The 15,801-nt window shown below is 39.2% G+C and overlaps 1 protein-coding gene across 1 annotated transcript; it reads left to right on the forward strand.

Moving 5' to 3' along the window:
* Positions 1 to 15,531, forward strand: LOC120126031 (OVARIAN TUMOR DOMAIN-containing deubiquitinating enzyme 3-like). The gene is made up of 8 exons (XM_039144334.1): positions 1 to 85; positions 181 to 337; positions 436 to 523; positions 1,135 to 1,198; positions 14,396 to 14,501; positions 14,614 to 14,668; positions 14,841 to 14,894; positions 15,314 to 15,531. Exons 1-8 carry the CDS (start codon positions 64 to 66, stop codon positions 15,455 to 15,457), a joined length of 690 nt encoding a protein of 229 aa, XP_039000265.1. The 5' UTR covers positions 1 to 63; the 3' UTR covers positions 15,458 to 15,531.
* Positions 15,532 to 15,801: the final 270 nt, after the last annotated feature.

Here is a 15,801-nt window from a genome sequence, read left to right on the forward strand (position 1 = left end):
GATCCCCTTCTCTTATCCGGTGTTTCTCATTTTCGCTACAGTGAGTGTGATTTATCATCTTCGATGGCCAACAAACTTTTCAATGGTATTCTTGAACTTGGGTGATTTTTTTTTCTTGTTACGGATTCTCAGACAAATTACTAATTTCCTTTCCGTTGTTCTTCTTTTCTAAATAAGCAGAGAACATTGTGGAGCAACTCAGGCATGGTATTGCGAAGTTTGAGCTAGTATCTTCCCCTGTTTCTTCTATTTCATCCCCAGGCGTCTCTCATGCATTCCCCACAATTTTACCGGCAGATAAAAGCCATCGATTCTTTGCTCGAATTGGACCTTCTTTGTAAAGCTATTATTTTACCACATATTTTTTTGCCTTGGCTTTAACCCCAAAATTCCATCTTCTCTTTTACCAACTCGCATTTTATTTTATTTTTGTAGAGGTGGTGGGTTGCCAGCAACAAAGAAAGTTGAGCAGTATTCTGTTCATAGGGTTACCGGGGATGGCCGCTGCCTATTTCGAGCACTGGTAACATTTGGTCTTTGTTTCTCTTTGGCGTACCTTTTAATTTGAATCTATTTAGTTAGCTTTATAGCAGTCTCTTCTGTCTGAGTTCTTACATTATCAGATATTGGTTTGATATTTGTCTGTGACTATATAAATACCATAAGTACTATCCTACTACCTGATTTTACACTCCATTTGATGCCAAAAGTGTTTCTTTCTGGTTATAGACATTCAGATTTGCAGTTGTAATAATGAAAGAACAGATGAGTGTTCAAGTTACAAGTCAGCAAGTGTCGGTTAGTTTTAGAGTCCAGTTGTAATAATGAAAGGGTAAGTTGCAGCAAGCTTAGTTGACAAGAAGAGAAATGAATAGAGAAATCTAGAAGATAAGGTGTATTCAGCGTATGTTTAACTTCATGTTACAAGTACTTATATCAGAGGTTAACGGTTGATGGTCTGCTACAACAGCTCAAGTGACGGGAATCTAACGACTAACTGACAATTGCTGATGTGTATATTCCTTTCCTGAAATGCCTTTCCTTGCTGACCTGTATACCATTAGAGAGTGACCCCAGAATGTTAGAGTGATATCCTTAATGGATCATGTACTGAATGTGAACAATGTGAATCAGGTCAAAGGGATGGCATTAAACAAAGGTATTGATTTAAGCCCCCGCAAAGAGAGAGATGATGCAGGTATGATTCATATATTTCATAACTACACATTGTAGCTGAATTCGTACATACCATCTTTCTTTATTTTGTTTTTATTTTCTTCTTTATTTCTTTCAGCAGTTACAAGTATCAAGTTGTTGTACTTGGCTTGATCCACAATCTATTTTTTATAAGAATAGGTGGCCTCATTAAAAACCTCCCTCTTAGATGTCCTTTACCCTAGGGTAAGAACCAACAAGCGGAAGGAGGAAAAGAGTGCCAGAATATATTAATTGCAAATGAAGTACATAAGACTTAAAAATAGTCCTGCAAGATACATAAAACTTAAACACACTCCTAATAATCCTTACTTCTAAACGGCCCAACTCGCTGAAACAACAATTACTATCACCCAATCCCCTCCTTTACTAGCTTATCAGTCTCGTAGTTATAGCACCTGGGAATCCACCTCACAATAATCTCATACACTGAAATTGTAGACACTATCTCCTTAACTAGATTAGAAAGAAAAGTAGGAACTGTGGCTTGATCTTTCAACCATTCCACTGCTAATTTAAAATCAGATTCCAGAATTATTCTTCCCTTCGATACCCATTCTGAGGAGACAAAGATGTCTACTCCTTTTTTGATGGCTTTCAACTCTGCTAAGATAATAGGAGTAGGATCAACATTTTCTGAAAAAGAAATCAGCTTAGTCCGATTCCAATCTCTGAGAATACCCCCAATTCCAGCAATCATCCCAACAGTACAAACAGCTCCATCCATATTCATCTTATAAAAATCGGTTGGAGGAGGACTCCAACAGACCACAGGCCTGTTGAGATCTTTAATAACAAAAAAATTGTCTGCCACTGAAGGATCACCAATTAACAAATCCACCTGAATAGAGAGGTTAGGATACTTTGCTAGGGACCATTTCGCTAACCTTAGCCGAACCGTGAAAAACAGTGCGAATCTGTTCAGCTTTCCTCCATCAAAGATGATTTCATTTCTAAACTTCCATAAAGACCATAGGACTGCCGTTGGAATAAACTTCCACATAGTAGAATAAGGCTTCAAATCTGTCCAAGAGCTAAGAAGAGAGGGAGGATCAGAAGGTATAACTAACGAAATACCCCAAAAGCCTATAACTTTATTCCATAGTTCCCACGAAACCTGGCAAGAAATAAAAAGGTGACGAACAAATTCTTCACAGTGATTACAAAAAGGGCATAAAATATCATCCCCTAAGGGAACCCCCTTTTCTTCAATTCCACTCTCACCGCTACTTTTTTATGGGATACTTGCCAAAGGAATGCCTCAACTCGAGGAGGAACTAAACCCATCCAAACAAATTTGTTCCACATAAATGAATCCTCATTAGAATAGGAAAAAGACTTCCTGCACGCTTTTACAGAAAACAACTCCTCCCCAACTCCATCCCATAGCAAACAATCCTCCAAAGATTCGGTTAATTTAATGTCTTTGAGTCTATCCAATAGCTCTACCAACTCAACCACTTCCCAATCACAGAGATTCCTCCTCGTTTTAATATTCTACTCCCATACATTCAAATCATAGCTCCCAAATTCAGCAACCTTGCCCCATTGAATTGGAGAAAGTGAAAAAATCTTAGGGAAAAGAATTTTCAAAGGAAAATCCCCTAACCAAGTATCATTCCAAAAGGAGATCGATTTGCCATTCCCTACTTGTAGCTTCGCATGGTCTCTAAGGCAACCTCCGATAAAATCATCTTTTGTCCCTACTTGTAGCTTCGCATGGTCTCTAAGGCAACCTCCGATAAAATCATCTTTGATGAAGTTATTAACAATTCCCCTCCAAATCCAAGAGTCCTTTTGGGAGAAGACCTTGGAAATATCCATGGAATTACAGCTAACATCATGTTTGGTACATATGAAACTCTTCCACATGGAATTTTTCTCATTAGCAAACTTCCACACCCACTTTCCCAACAAAGCTCGATTAGTATATTTCAAGTCAGCAACTCCCAGACCTCCACAACTCAGAGGTTTGCAAATCTTATGCCAACTTACTCAGTGCATTTTCTTCTTCTCAACCCCTCCACCCCATAAAAAAGCCTCCATCAAAGAATTTAACTTCTGAGATATAGTAGATGGCATCTTGAACAAAGATAGAAAGAAGACAGGTAAAGATGATAATACCGACTTAATAAGCAGTAATCTGCCCGCCATTGACAAAGAGGAAGCTTTCCACCCCGCTAGTTTCTTGTTGAAGTTGTCAATAATCGGCTCCCACAATTTCTCACTATTTCTTTTTGCCCCTAACGGAAGTCCTAAATATACGGACGGAAAAGAACCAATAGTACATCCAATAGCCGAAGCCCAATCCTCCATGATATCATCTTCCACATTAATGCCAAAAAGTTTGATTTTAGCTAAATTAAGATGAAGCTCTGTCATTAAGCTAAAAATCCTCAAAATTCTTCTAACATTCTTAATCTGAGTAATGGAAGCTCCACAGAAAATAATTAGGTCATCTGCGAACTGAAGATGAGACAAAGTGAAGTTGTTTTGGTTTTTGCCAAATGAAAACCCTTGAAATAGGCCATTTTCCATAGCTTTGGTTAACATCATATGTAGTTCACCAACCATGTTAAACAAAAGATGAGAAAGACTACATCCTTGTCTCAATCCTTTAGCAATTGAAAACCCCTCTGTAGGCGACCCATTGACTAAAACCGAAATTGAAGCCGTGGAAATACACTGTGAGATCCAAGAACACCACCTGTCATCGAAGCCCATGACTTTCAATAGCCTTAGAAGAATTTGCCAGTTAACTGTGTCATATGCTCTACTGAAATCGACTTTAAAAACAACTCCTCTTAGCCCTTGTTTCCTCCAAAGTCATTGCCTTCGTTAGCTAAACATGCACAATCCAACAATTGCCTCCCCGGAATAAAAGCAAACTGAGTTGGGCTTACAATATCATTAACACATGAAGAGAGTCTCTTAGAAAGAACTTTTGAGAGAATCTTGTATAAGCTGCCCACAAGGCTATAAGGGGATGTAGTCTTCAATACTCTCTGGATTACCTTTTTTAGGAATCAAGTTAATAAATGCATGATTTACCCCATGAACCCATTCCTTTCCTTTATAAAAACCGGAGAAAAACTCCATTATCTGCTCCTTCAAATTCATCCAGTACTTCTTATAAAAGCCCATGGTAAAACCATCCGGGCCAGGAGCTTTAGAGCTTTTAGAGGAAGCAATTGCTTGCCAAACTTCTTGCTCCGAAAATTCTGCTGCAAGACAATCCCTTTGAAATGCTATCAGTTGCCTAAAATCAAAAATTAAGCCTGCTGATTTTGTTTTCAGTTTCAACATTGAGAGAGATAGTGACGTAGAGAGAGAAAAATTGAGAGGGAAAGTTTCTTCAGAGAATGTTTGGACGGCGTTCGTTGATCACCTCAGTAAACGAGTGTCTCGACGAGAGTTAAGGGAGTTGTTTTCATCTCACGGTCCGGTAGTCAGAGTGTTCATTCCCAGAGAAACAAGGAATCCGAAATACAAATTCTTTACTTTTGCTTTTGTGCATTTTGGCAATGAGGAAAGTCTAAAAAGGGCGATAGCCAAACTGAATGGTTCGATGATTGATGGTTGGAGGATTTCAGTGGGTACTGCAAGATACAAGGATGCTAGGGTGAGGTCAGTCGGGAACAATACTTCCATGATGTTGCCTTCAAGGTCGAACACAGAAGATCATTCAAGGTCCAAAGAGAAAGGTGTTATTAACAGGAGTGTAAGAGATACAAGATCTTACAAGGAGGCCTTACTGTCTGATAGATTGAAGAGCAATGCATCGGACCATAGGGATCGGTCGATCGATGGTTTCAACAGGAGGAAAGGTATAAAAAATAGTTGGGAAATGCATATTCCGTCAGAGAGCTCCAGTTGGGTGAAGAGATCATTAACGGGGATCATCAAACATTCTTTTGAGTTCGAATTAGTCCAGAAGGCCTTAGTTAATGAAGGTTTTGATGTCCAGATTTCCAGATGGGGTTATGTCTGGAATTCTTGTGTTATTATATTTAAGTCGACGGAAGAAATGATGGATGCATGGCTAGAGAAAAAGGATGAGTTATTTTTCTGGTTTGATAGATTGGCACTTTTATTGAACGATGATGGTGTTCCAATGGCTTTTTGCCTCGTACATCTGTTTGGGGTTCCATTGTTATGTTGGCAAAATTCTTTTTGGAACGGGTAGTAGGAAAGTGGGGATTGGTGGAAGAGATTCATGAAGATACAGTCAACAGAACAGACCTATCGATGGTGAAGATTTTGGTTAGGGTGGCCAGCCCTTATGATGTCCCTGAGGAGATAACTATTGGATCCTATGGAAGGTCGTTCAAAGTCAAGATTAAGCTGGGTTCGGTGCTTGAGTATTCTTCAGTTTCCTTTAACAAGTCGCCGGTGGGAGGCTCCGATGAGAGAAAATTTGGAGAGAACTTTCTGGAGACAGTCTGTCAGATAGCATGGAAAGTGCTGAACGTTCAGAAGAAAACAGCAGACAAAAGGTAGATATTTGGTTTGACCAAGGAACTAACACGGGTTTGTTTGGAGTTGGTGAGGAATTTCAACTCCCAACGATTAACAAAGTTGGGAAAGGCATTAATGGTGTGAAGTCAGCGTGTCAGGATCTTGGGAATAACAATTATGGTGAATACGCGGGTTTGGGATGCAGATTTTCAAATTTTTCGGCTGATGGGTCTGTAGCCCAATCATCAGATAATGGGCCACTTGGTTCCCACCTCTTAAAATTATTCCAGCTGGGCCTTTGTTAAGCTGGATAAATTTGGGAAAATGGACCAGAAGCAGTTTCTGGTTGAATCTGCAAACTTAGAGGAAGATAACAATGGAGGTCTGCCACTTTCTGGTTTGAGAAAGTGTTCTAGAGGATTGGAATCAAATTTAGAGGAAAAGCCGATTGACTACATTCTATGTTCTGGAAGTAAGATTTCCAGGGGAAGAACGCTTGAGCGATCCAACTCTCCATTGTCTACAAAGAGTGAACCGTTGGAAAAGAGAAGAAGTATTAGCTTCAAAAGGGTCTATAAGAGATCCAGGGAGAGAAGACATTGGTTAGAGAAAGATGAAATTGTTGTTCCTCGAGAAGAGGAATCTCTAGAGAGCCCAAATGGGAAGATTGTGGATACTAATTCAGTTCTGCTGGTCAGTGCAGTTGCAGAACCTAATTTGGAAGGCTGTATGGGGCTTACTTTGGAAAGGCATGTTGTTGATAACAGTTTGGAAAGTATGGGTGAAGGGTGGCACTTACAAGGAGATAGTTATTCTTTCAACTCTAAGTCTTCTAATAGAAGAGCCAAAAGATTGTTGACCAGACTTGCTTTGGACCAAGTTAGCATTGAAACAGTTTCTTCTTCAGATTTTGCTGTTCTTTTGGAGGAAGCTCTAGCTACTTGGGAAATTAGTAATAGATTGGGTGTGTCTTTCAAGGGTGGGAAATCAGCCTTTTTGGAGAAAATAATAAAGTTGGAGGAGGAGTTGAGGCTGGTCTGATTTTCGGTGCTTATTGGGTTTTCTATTACTTATTGGAATCATGATGAAGTTTCAATTAGCCATTATTACGTGGAACGTTAGGGGCTTGGGAAGGAAGGAAAAACACAGAGCTGTTCAAAATCTAGTTTTAAAGAGACGTCCTATTTTTCTTCTATTGCAAGAAACTAAAGTGGAGAAGGTTCAGAGACAATTTTTAAGGAGAAGTGGTTTGAATACTCTTCAAGGCTTTGCAGAATCTCCAGCAGTGGGTTCTGCTGGAGGGCTATTGAGTTGCTGGGATGAGTGCTCTTTTGAAGTTGACAATCTTATTATAAACAGGAGGTTTATTGCAGTTTTTGGAAAGTTTCGAACTTCACAGTTTAGGTGTGGTTTTATTAATGTTTATGGGCCTAGTATTGAAGAAGAGAAAGCAAGCTTCTTTGAAGAGTTAGCTGTTTTTATTTGTGGACTGAATATCCCTTTATGTGTGGAGGTGATTTTAATGTGCATCTCTCTGAAGAGGAAAAGGTGGGGAGAGCTCCAAACAGAAGTTCAATAAGGATTTTCAGCCAGTTTCTGCAACAAACAGGGTTAATCGATTTACCTTTACATGGGGGCAGATTCACGTGGTGTAACAACCAGGATTTACCCACCTATGTTAGACTGGACAGGTTCCTCGTTGATGTTCATTTCCTAGAAGCATTTCCTGATGTTACACAATACTTGCTGCCAAGGTCAGTGTCAGATCATAATGCTGTTTTTCTGGAGAATGAGGGGGTCAGTTGGGGGAAGAAACCCTTCAAACTCTTTAATTATTTGATGGAAGAGGACGGTTTCCAGAACTTAGTAGAGTCTACTGTTAAAGAATGCAAGTCTGATCAGAGGAAAGCAGGAATTCTATCTATCCTGAAATCTATTAAACTGTCGATCAAACAATGGGTGGGGAAGAGAGACCATTTTCCTTCTGTAGAGATTACAGATTTAGAAAAGAGGATTCATTTGGAAGAGGTAAACCAGCAGCAGAGGCAAGGTACATATGGTTGGGACAGAGGATCAGATTTGAATAATATGAGATCAGAATTATGGAGGTTGTATAAGATTGAATAACAGATATGGTTTCAAAAGTCGAGAGCTAGATGGGTGGAAGAAGGGGACCGCAATACAAGATTTTTTCATACTTGTGCGTTGATTAGGAGAAAGAGGAATTCCATGTATGCTTTGAATGTCAATGGAGGGATAACCCAAGATCCATCTGTCATCAAAGCTTGTGTCAAAGACCATTTTTTTGGAATTTACAACTCTAGTTCTACTTTGGAAGTAGAAGATATGAAGATGAATTTTTCAAAAATTTCAGTGGAGCAAAGTAATATTCTGGAAAAAGAATTCACGGAGGAAGAAATATGGGAGACTCTACAATCATGTGATAGCAACAAAGCTCCCGGCCCGGATGGTTTTAATATGGGCTTCTTCAAGAAATTTTGGGTTGTTCTTAAGGTTGATATTCTGAAATTCTTTCATAACTTTTATTTAGGGAAAGATTGGGAACATGGAGTAAATCATACTTTCATTACTCTTATCCCCAAGGTGGCCAATATTGGTGGATTAGATGACTATAGACCTATAAGCCTTGTAGGAGGTTTGTACAAGATCCTCTCAAAATGTCTTTCGAGGAGATTAAGGAATTGCATTTCCGATGTAATAAGCCCTATGCAGTTTGCTTTCATTCCAGGTCGTCAAATTCTGGATTGTTCTCTTATAGCCAATGAGGGGATTGATTTCTGGAGGAAAAAGGGACTTAAAGGTTGTGTGTTTAAAGTGGATTTTAGAAGGGCTTACGACACTGTGGATTGGTCTATTCTTTTTAAGGTTATGGAGAAAATGGGTTTCGGTTCTAAATTGAGAAGTTGGATAAAACAATGTGTTACTACTGCTTCTATTTCAGTATTGATAAATGGGGTACCTTCTCAGGAATTTCCTATGGCTAGGGGTCTCCGCCAGGGCTGTTCTCTTTCGCCCTTGCTTTTTAACTTAGTTGGGGAACTCCTAAATGTTTTGCTCTTAAAGGCTGTCTCTGATGGACTGTTTTCTGGTCTGCATATTGGGAGGAATGAGACTGCTTTCAACTTATCTCATCTGCAATTTGCAGACGACCTAATTATTTTCTGTGGGGCTTCGAAAATGGAAATTTCAAATGTTAAAAGGGTCTTAAGAGTGTTTGAAGTTATGTCTGGTCTGCAGTTGAATCTTAAGAAAAGCAAGCTATTTGGTGTTAATACGGCTACAGAGGAGGTGGAGGAGTGGGCGTCGTCTATTGGCTGTGCAGTGGGGAAATTTCCTTCTGACTACCTAGGTTTGCCTCTTGGTGCAACACGGAATTCAACCGCTCTTTGGGATCCAGTTGTTTCAAAATTTAACAACAAACTAGCAGGTTGGAAAGCTGCCACCCTTTCCTTGGCAGGGAGACTAGTTTTGATTAAATCGGTTCTCTGTTCTCTTCCTACTTACTACTTGTCTATATTCAAAATTCCATCATCCGTAACTTCTAAACTCAACTCAATCATGTCTAAGTTCTTATGGGGAGGAGGAGCGGAGAAAAATAAGATTCATTGGGTTAGTTGGCTTAACGTGTGTAAGCCAAAGGAGGCTGGTGGTTTAGGAGTGTTAAATATTAGCAATATGAACAGGGCACTATTGGGGAAATGGTCTTGGAGATTTGCAAATGACAAGGATGCTGTTTGGAGGAGAATGATCTGTTCAAAATACAATATTGATCCTTTTTCTTTATTGTTCAATCGCAAAATCCCAGCTCAAGCTTCTTGGATTTGGAGCTCGGTGGTGAATTCTTATTTTAAAGAAGACTCTTTTGGTTGCTATTTTCGCAGCATGTTCAGACTAGAAGTTGGGAATGGTCAATTTATTCAGTTTTGGCAGGACAAATGGGCAATGGACTGTCCTCTTAAGGTTTCTTTTCCGAGGTTGTTCGCAATCTCTACAAACCAGCTTGGAAAACTGATTGAATTTGGCGAGTTCAGCTCTTTGGGATGGATCTGGAATATTCAGTTGAGGAGAAGCTTAGCCGATTGGGAATTTGAACAGTGGGCTAACCTGATGGCTATCATTTCTAATTTTTATCTGTCTAAAGAGGCAATCGATGGTCTGATTTGGAAAGGAAACGGAATTGGTGTCTATTCTGCTAATTCATGTGTGAAGACTTGTTCTTTGGCTCAGAAGGAGGATTATGTTTGGAAGAAATTTGTGTGGAAAGGTCTGGTGCCACCAAGAGTTGAGGTATTCATGTGGCAGGTAGTTCTTCAAAAACTGCCAGTGAGGTCTGAACTGGTTAAGAGAGGGGTTACGGGTATAACAGATCCTTCTTGTCCTTTATGTAATTTGGAGGTTGAATCTTCTTCTCACTTATTTTTCTCGTGTTCAGTTGTGTGGTCACTTTGGAACAAATTTGTGCAGTATTGGAGTCTTTTTGTGGTTTTTCATACAAATGCGCAGAAGTTTCTTCAAGCTTGGGAAGATCTTAATCCTAGGTCTGCCATTTGGAAGTTCATTCCTGCCGTTGTTATTTGGACTGTTTGGAAGGTAAGAAATGATATTGTTTTTGATAGAGGGAAGTTTGACCATCTTAATCTATTTTTCTTAGCAAGAGTACGACTTGCATCTTGGTTCTCAGCTAAGTTTGCAGATTCTGGTATTTCAATGGATTCTCTAATCGGGGACCCGTCTCTTGGGGATTCATGCTTCCCTCTCAACAAATCGATGGTTACTACAGTTCCTTGGTCCCCCCCTCCTAAGGGCTTTGTAAAATTGAATGTGGATGCTGCTACAAATTCGGATTGGAACAGCAGTGGAGTTGCGGGTATTCTAAGAGATGAGGAAGGTCTTATTCTAGGATCTTTTAAGGAGGCCACGGGTCCAGGTCCACCTATTATGATGGAGCTAAGGGCTATTCAGAAGGGCTTAATTTTCTTTGATTCAGTGAAAGGAGGTATTAATGGTCGTTTATTGTTAGAATCAGACTGCAAATTGGCCGTGGATTGGGTTAAGAATGGAACTTTCTGCCCTCAGATTTTTGTCAGTCTTGTAAGGAACATAACTATCAAGCTAAAAGAAGTTGAGGGTGTTATTAGATGGGTTGCTAGGGCAGCCAATATTGAGGCTGATGGGATGGCTAAATCTGCCATTGGCTAATTCCAGTGTATCTTAGGGGTATTTTATTTTGGGTTTTTTCAAATTGTTGTAAGGGGCTTCTTCTTGTTGTAATCTTAGGTATTATCATTAATGAAGTTTAAGGCACTCTTTTCCTCCTTCCTCTGATGAAGGAACTCATTATAAGTTCCTTAATCAAGAAGGGGGTTTTTAATGAGGCCTACAATTCCTATCAAAAAAAAAAAATAAATAAAGCCTGCAACTTCCAAAGTTGATTTTACATTATATGCATTCTTAAAAAAATTGAACACAGTTGCTTTAATCTGTTTTGGATCTGAAATTACTCCCCCTTTAGACTTCAATGAATGAATGAAATTAATTATGTTTCTCTTCAAAGCACAAAGGTGAAAAAACCTTGTATTTCTATCTCCATCTTTAATCCATCTGGTTCTGGACTTCTGAAACTAGATCCTCTCCTCGATTCTCAACAGCCTCCATAACTCTTTTTTAAAATCAATCAGCTGATCCCACTCCCCTGAAGACAAAATTCCAGCTTGAGATTTTCTGTCCAAATCATTGATTTTTAACTCCAGCTGCAAGGTGGATTCTGCCAGCCCTCTATGACTGCTTCCAGACCAGTTTTTGATTTTATTTTTGGCAGCCTGTAACAACTTGAAAATTCCCCCTCTATTCTTCTTCCTTTTCTCTACTGCTAGTGATTCTTCAACCAATTCATCAAATCCTTGTTCTTCTAAAAGAAAATTAAAGAACCTAAAAGGTTTAGGTCCCCAATTTATAGAAACATCCTCCAACAAAATTGGATTGTGGTCTGAAATTGAGTTTGGAAGAAGACTTTGAATAACATTAGGAAAACTGTTAAGAAAACTGGCACAAATTAGGAACCGATCTAGTCTCACCCATGTTGAAAATTCTCTATTGTTGCACCACGTGTAAGTTCCTCCTGCCAAAGGCAAATCAATGAGATTAGCTTGCTGCACAAATGATCTAAGGATATCGATTGAATTCCAATTTTGTGATTTCCCGTTCTTTTCTTCCGTATCAATATACGCATTAAAATCTCCCCCAATACATACTGGTAAATTCTGAGAAATTACAAATTGCAGCAGCTCCCCATAGAATTCTTCCTTTTCAGATTCGATAGAAGGCCCATAATCATTAATAAATACAAACTCCATTTGACCATTCATCAATTTCCCCACTACGGCCAGAAACCTTTTGTGAACATGCTGGTGTATGACTTGAACCACACTTTCATTCCACATAGAAATCAACTCTCCTGATGATCCTTGAGCTGGAGACACCAAGACTCCCTTTAGCAAATTACCCCTTATCCTCCTTGTAATCGACACATGTACTTGTTCCAACTTTGATTCTTGAATGAATAGAAAAACCGATTTTAATTTCCTTACTTGCCTTGCAACTGCTACAGATTTCTCACTTCTCCCAAGGCCCCTTATGTTCCACGTTAGAATACTAAGTTTATTCATTTAAAAAAGACAACACCCAAACAACAAAATACCTTGGGTACAAGCACTTCTCCTTGCTTACCAAGAACATTAAGCTGAACTGCTTGTACTCCCTCATTATTCTCTTCTATTAAGATGTCTCTTTTATCTTCCTTTGATTCAAGAGGAGACTGAACCTTGGGTTGAAATTCTGTCCCATCCCAATCCAATTTCACAGTAGGCCCAACAGGAATTAATTTAGTAACGGGGGAATATGACTCCCCATTAGAGTCTGAATGGGCTGAACTACTCTGATCCACCTCCTCTCGCAGCCCAAGACCTGCATAATCCCTATAAGGACTTGCACCAAATTCAAATCTGTCTAACATCCCATTAATATTGGGTTGTGTGAGAGACTCTTTTTCCAGAGAATGTTCCCCATTTCCCACCATTATCCCACTTTCTTGACTTTTGTGTAAGCACGTGTACAACTTTGACGAAATTCCTTCAGCTGAGTTTCCTCGATTATCTTCTTCCTTCTCTGCACCTTCTCCCTCGTCTTCCTTTGAATAATCAACGCTGTAACCATCATTTGAACAGTTCTCCAACTCGACTCCATTCGTATCAGAACTTACGTTACACGACAGACCCAAATTAACTTTAACTTTAAAGGATCTACCATATGATCCCACAGTAATGGATTCGGGTACATCAAACGGACTTGCTACCCTTAACAACACTCTTGCCGTTGAGAGATCCTCTCTATTTCTTGTCTCCTCCTGGATGCTAACAAACTTTCCCCACCTTCCTGCAAGTTTTTCCAGGAAAAGTTCATTCCAGCTAAGAAATGGTAAACCAACCAGCTCCACCAAGCAATATGCCAGAGGAACACCATCTTCATTCAACAACGGAGCTAACCAATCAAACCAGAAGCAAAACATATCCTGGAAACTCGACCACGCCTTTACTAAATCTTCTTTTGAATTGAACACAATAATACTGGCATTCCTTACATATCCCCACCTTACTATTTTTACCTCGAGGCCCTCATTTGCCAAGGCCTTCATCACTACAGCAGGCTGTAAGTGATCTTTGATAACCCCTGTTAAGAAAATTTTCACCCAGCACGAGTCTTGTGATGGGATGTGCATTTCCCATACGTTCCTTACTCCATTCACTTTCTTATTTTGACCTCCCCTGTTTTCTAGAATTTTATTATCCATCATACTTCTATTCTCCACATTCAAAACCTCCTTATAGGTTCTACCATCCCTCAGACTTCGCGGTTTCTCCAGTTCAACCTGCTGCCTACCATCCCTCAGACTTTTCGGATTCTCCATTTCAACCTGCTGCCTCCCATTGTCCCCTCTAATTGACTTAATTCCTCCCAACTGAACTTTATTTTCCTCTGTTGCTCTTTTCCTGCCCTTCTTGTACTTTGCAATCCCCACTGAGACTCTTTTCCCATCGATCAGCGTTCCATCAACATTCTGTACTGCTTTTCTAAAGCTTTCCTCTATCTCATATTGCACAAAGGCAAACGTTGATGATTTATAATTTGGTTTAACCATAAAATTTGGAATAAAGACCCTCACTACTCTTCCATAATGAATAAAAATCTCTCTTAACTTTGATCTAGTAACTCTCTTACTAAGATTGTCGACAAATACAGTCCATTCCTCATCAGAGGATGAACAACCTCTCAGACTGACTCTCTTTCTCTCTCTACCTTTCTCGCTCATATTTTTTTTAACGAAACAAATGAAGAAAACAAACAAATACGAAGAGGCCACGATCTGAAACCGTGGGATATAGGATAGAAAAAGTTCCATTCATAGGATTAATTGTTTATCTACGAGAAAAGTTTGGTAGTGTTTAGTCTTTTTCTGCCCCTTTTCTTCCTACGTTTTTTATGGTTGAGAAGCCGATTCTTGAGTTTGTTCATTCAAGAGCCTTGGAGAAACCAAAAGCATCGGCATGATTACGAATTCTGTTTATTTATTAGTTATCTAGCAACTCGGCTAATATGCTTCAAACCTTTTTGGTGCATCACTATGCTCTGAATCATTTTGATGCAGATGAATTACGAATGGCTGTCAAAGAAGTTCTATGTGACAATGCTAAAGACCGGCAGCAGTATGAAGAGGCTTTGGTTGCAATTACAGTTGAAGAATCTTTGAAACGGTTAAACTCTAATCTTACTTACAATTCATGGAGTCTCTTTTAGACTTTTTGTATCTATTTTTGATAGACTGCTTAGCATATCCTTGTGATGAGAATCTATCAACTTCTGCAGTTACTGCCAACGCATTCAACGACCTGATTTTTGGGGAGGAGAATCAGAGCTACTGGTTTGTATTTCTTTCAATGCATACTTATTAGATGATCTTTAAGTTGATCTTCACTGCTAATATATGGCCAAGTTGCAACGATGATGAGACATTACTATGCAGATATTTGCAACTATCTATTGTCATGTTTTGTTGAAACGACTTTGATTAGCGGCCATGATCTCTGTCCCAGGTGCTTTCAAGATTGTGTGGTCAGCCAATAGTTGTTTATATCCCAGAGCACGAGGTATGTTCCGTGTCTAGGGCATAAAAACGGATGTTGCTTTAATATTTTAGGCTGGTTTTGAGAATGGCTTTTCCTGTTTAGTTGTGTTAGGCTCTGTGTCTCCACGCCTACACTGAATTAAACTTGCATATGTAGTGTTTTGGTGACATCCACAGCCACAGGACCGAGTTTATCTTCACTAAACGTGCATTACCTCAGATGTGAAACTTTTATTTCAAGTTCCATTTTATGAATAGGAGCTGAGGTTCAAATTGTATATACATACACATCCTCTGCCACTGGCGTTGCTTCATGCATCTTGAATGAAAATGGAACATTGGAACTGCTGCTAGGGCCAATGCATGCACTGACCATTTTTGTCATCTTGATTTGATGCTTGCACTGATTTACTTGTTTATTTGATGTTTCCAATTTGGCAGCATAGAAAGGGTGGATGGGGCTCAGGTTTCATTCCCATTGCGGAATATGGATCTGAGTTCCGCAAGGGCTCTGGAAAAGGAAAACCCAGGAAAGTCGTAAGGCTCCTTTACAGTGGTAGAAACCATTACGACTTGCTTGTCTGAGAACATTGTATCCGCATCAAATCGATAGGTTAAAACACTGAATTTTACCGATTTGAAGGTCCATTCTTTTTTATCATTGGTGTTCATCCCCTAGGTTCATATAAGCTACCAATGGATTTTGCCAGTTGATGTTTGAACATTGAATGAATGTGTTATTGAGTTTATAATGGTCCATGGCTTATGTATGCTTGGGTTAGTATGTTGTTTATTTTTATCATGGGTAATGTCTATTAACCGGGTTATGTTTTTATTTTAAATTTTACACTTTTATCATTATAATTTATCTATATACTTGTAGTATATATATGTGATTCTAATGAATGAGAAATATAATAAAAATCATA

This window comes from Hibiscus syriacus, unplaced genomic scaffold (assembly GCF_006381635.1).
Source record: "Hibiscus syriacus cultivar Baekdansim isolate YM2019G1 unplaced genomic scaffold, ASM638163v2 tig00110450_pilon, whole genome shotgun sequence".
Taxonomy (NCBI): Eukaryota; Viridiplantae; Streptophyta; class Magnoliopsida; order Malvales; family Malvaceae; genus Hibiscus; species Hibiscus syriacus.

Coding starts and splice junctions, on each gene's coding strand:
- LOC120126031 (XM_039144334.1), top strand. CDS start 64: ATGGCCAACAAACTTTTCAATG. Junction 86..180: donor GGCCAACAAACTTTTCAATG/GTATTCTTGAAC, acceptor CTAAATAAGCAG/AGAACATTGTGGAGCAACTC. Junction 14,502..14,613: donor GTTGAAGAATCTTTGAAACG/GTTAAACTCTAA, acceptor CAACTTCTGCAG/TTACTGCCAACGCATTCAAC.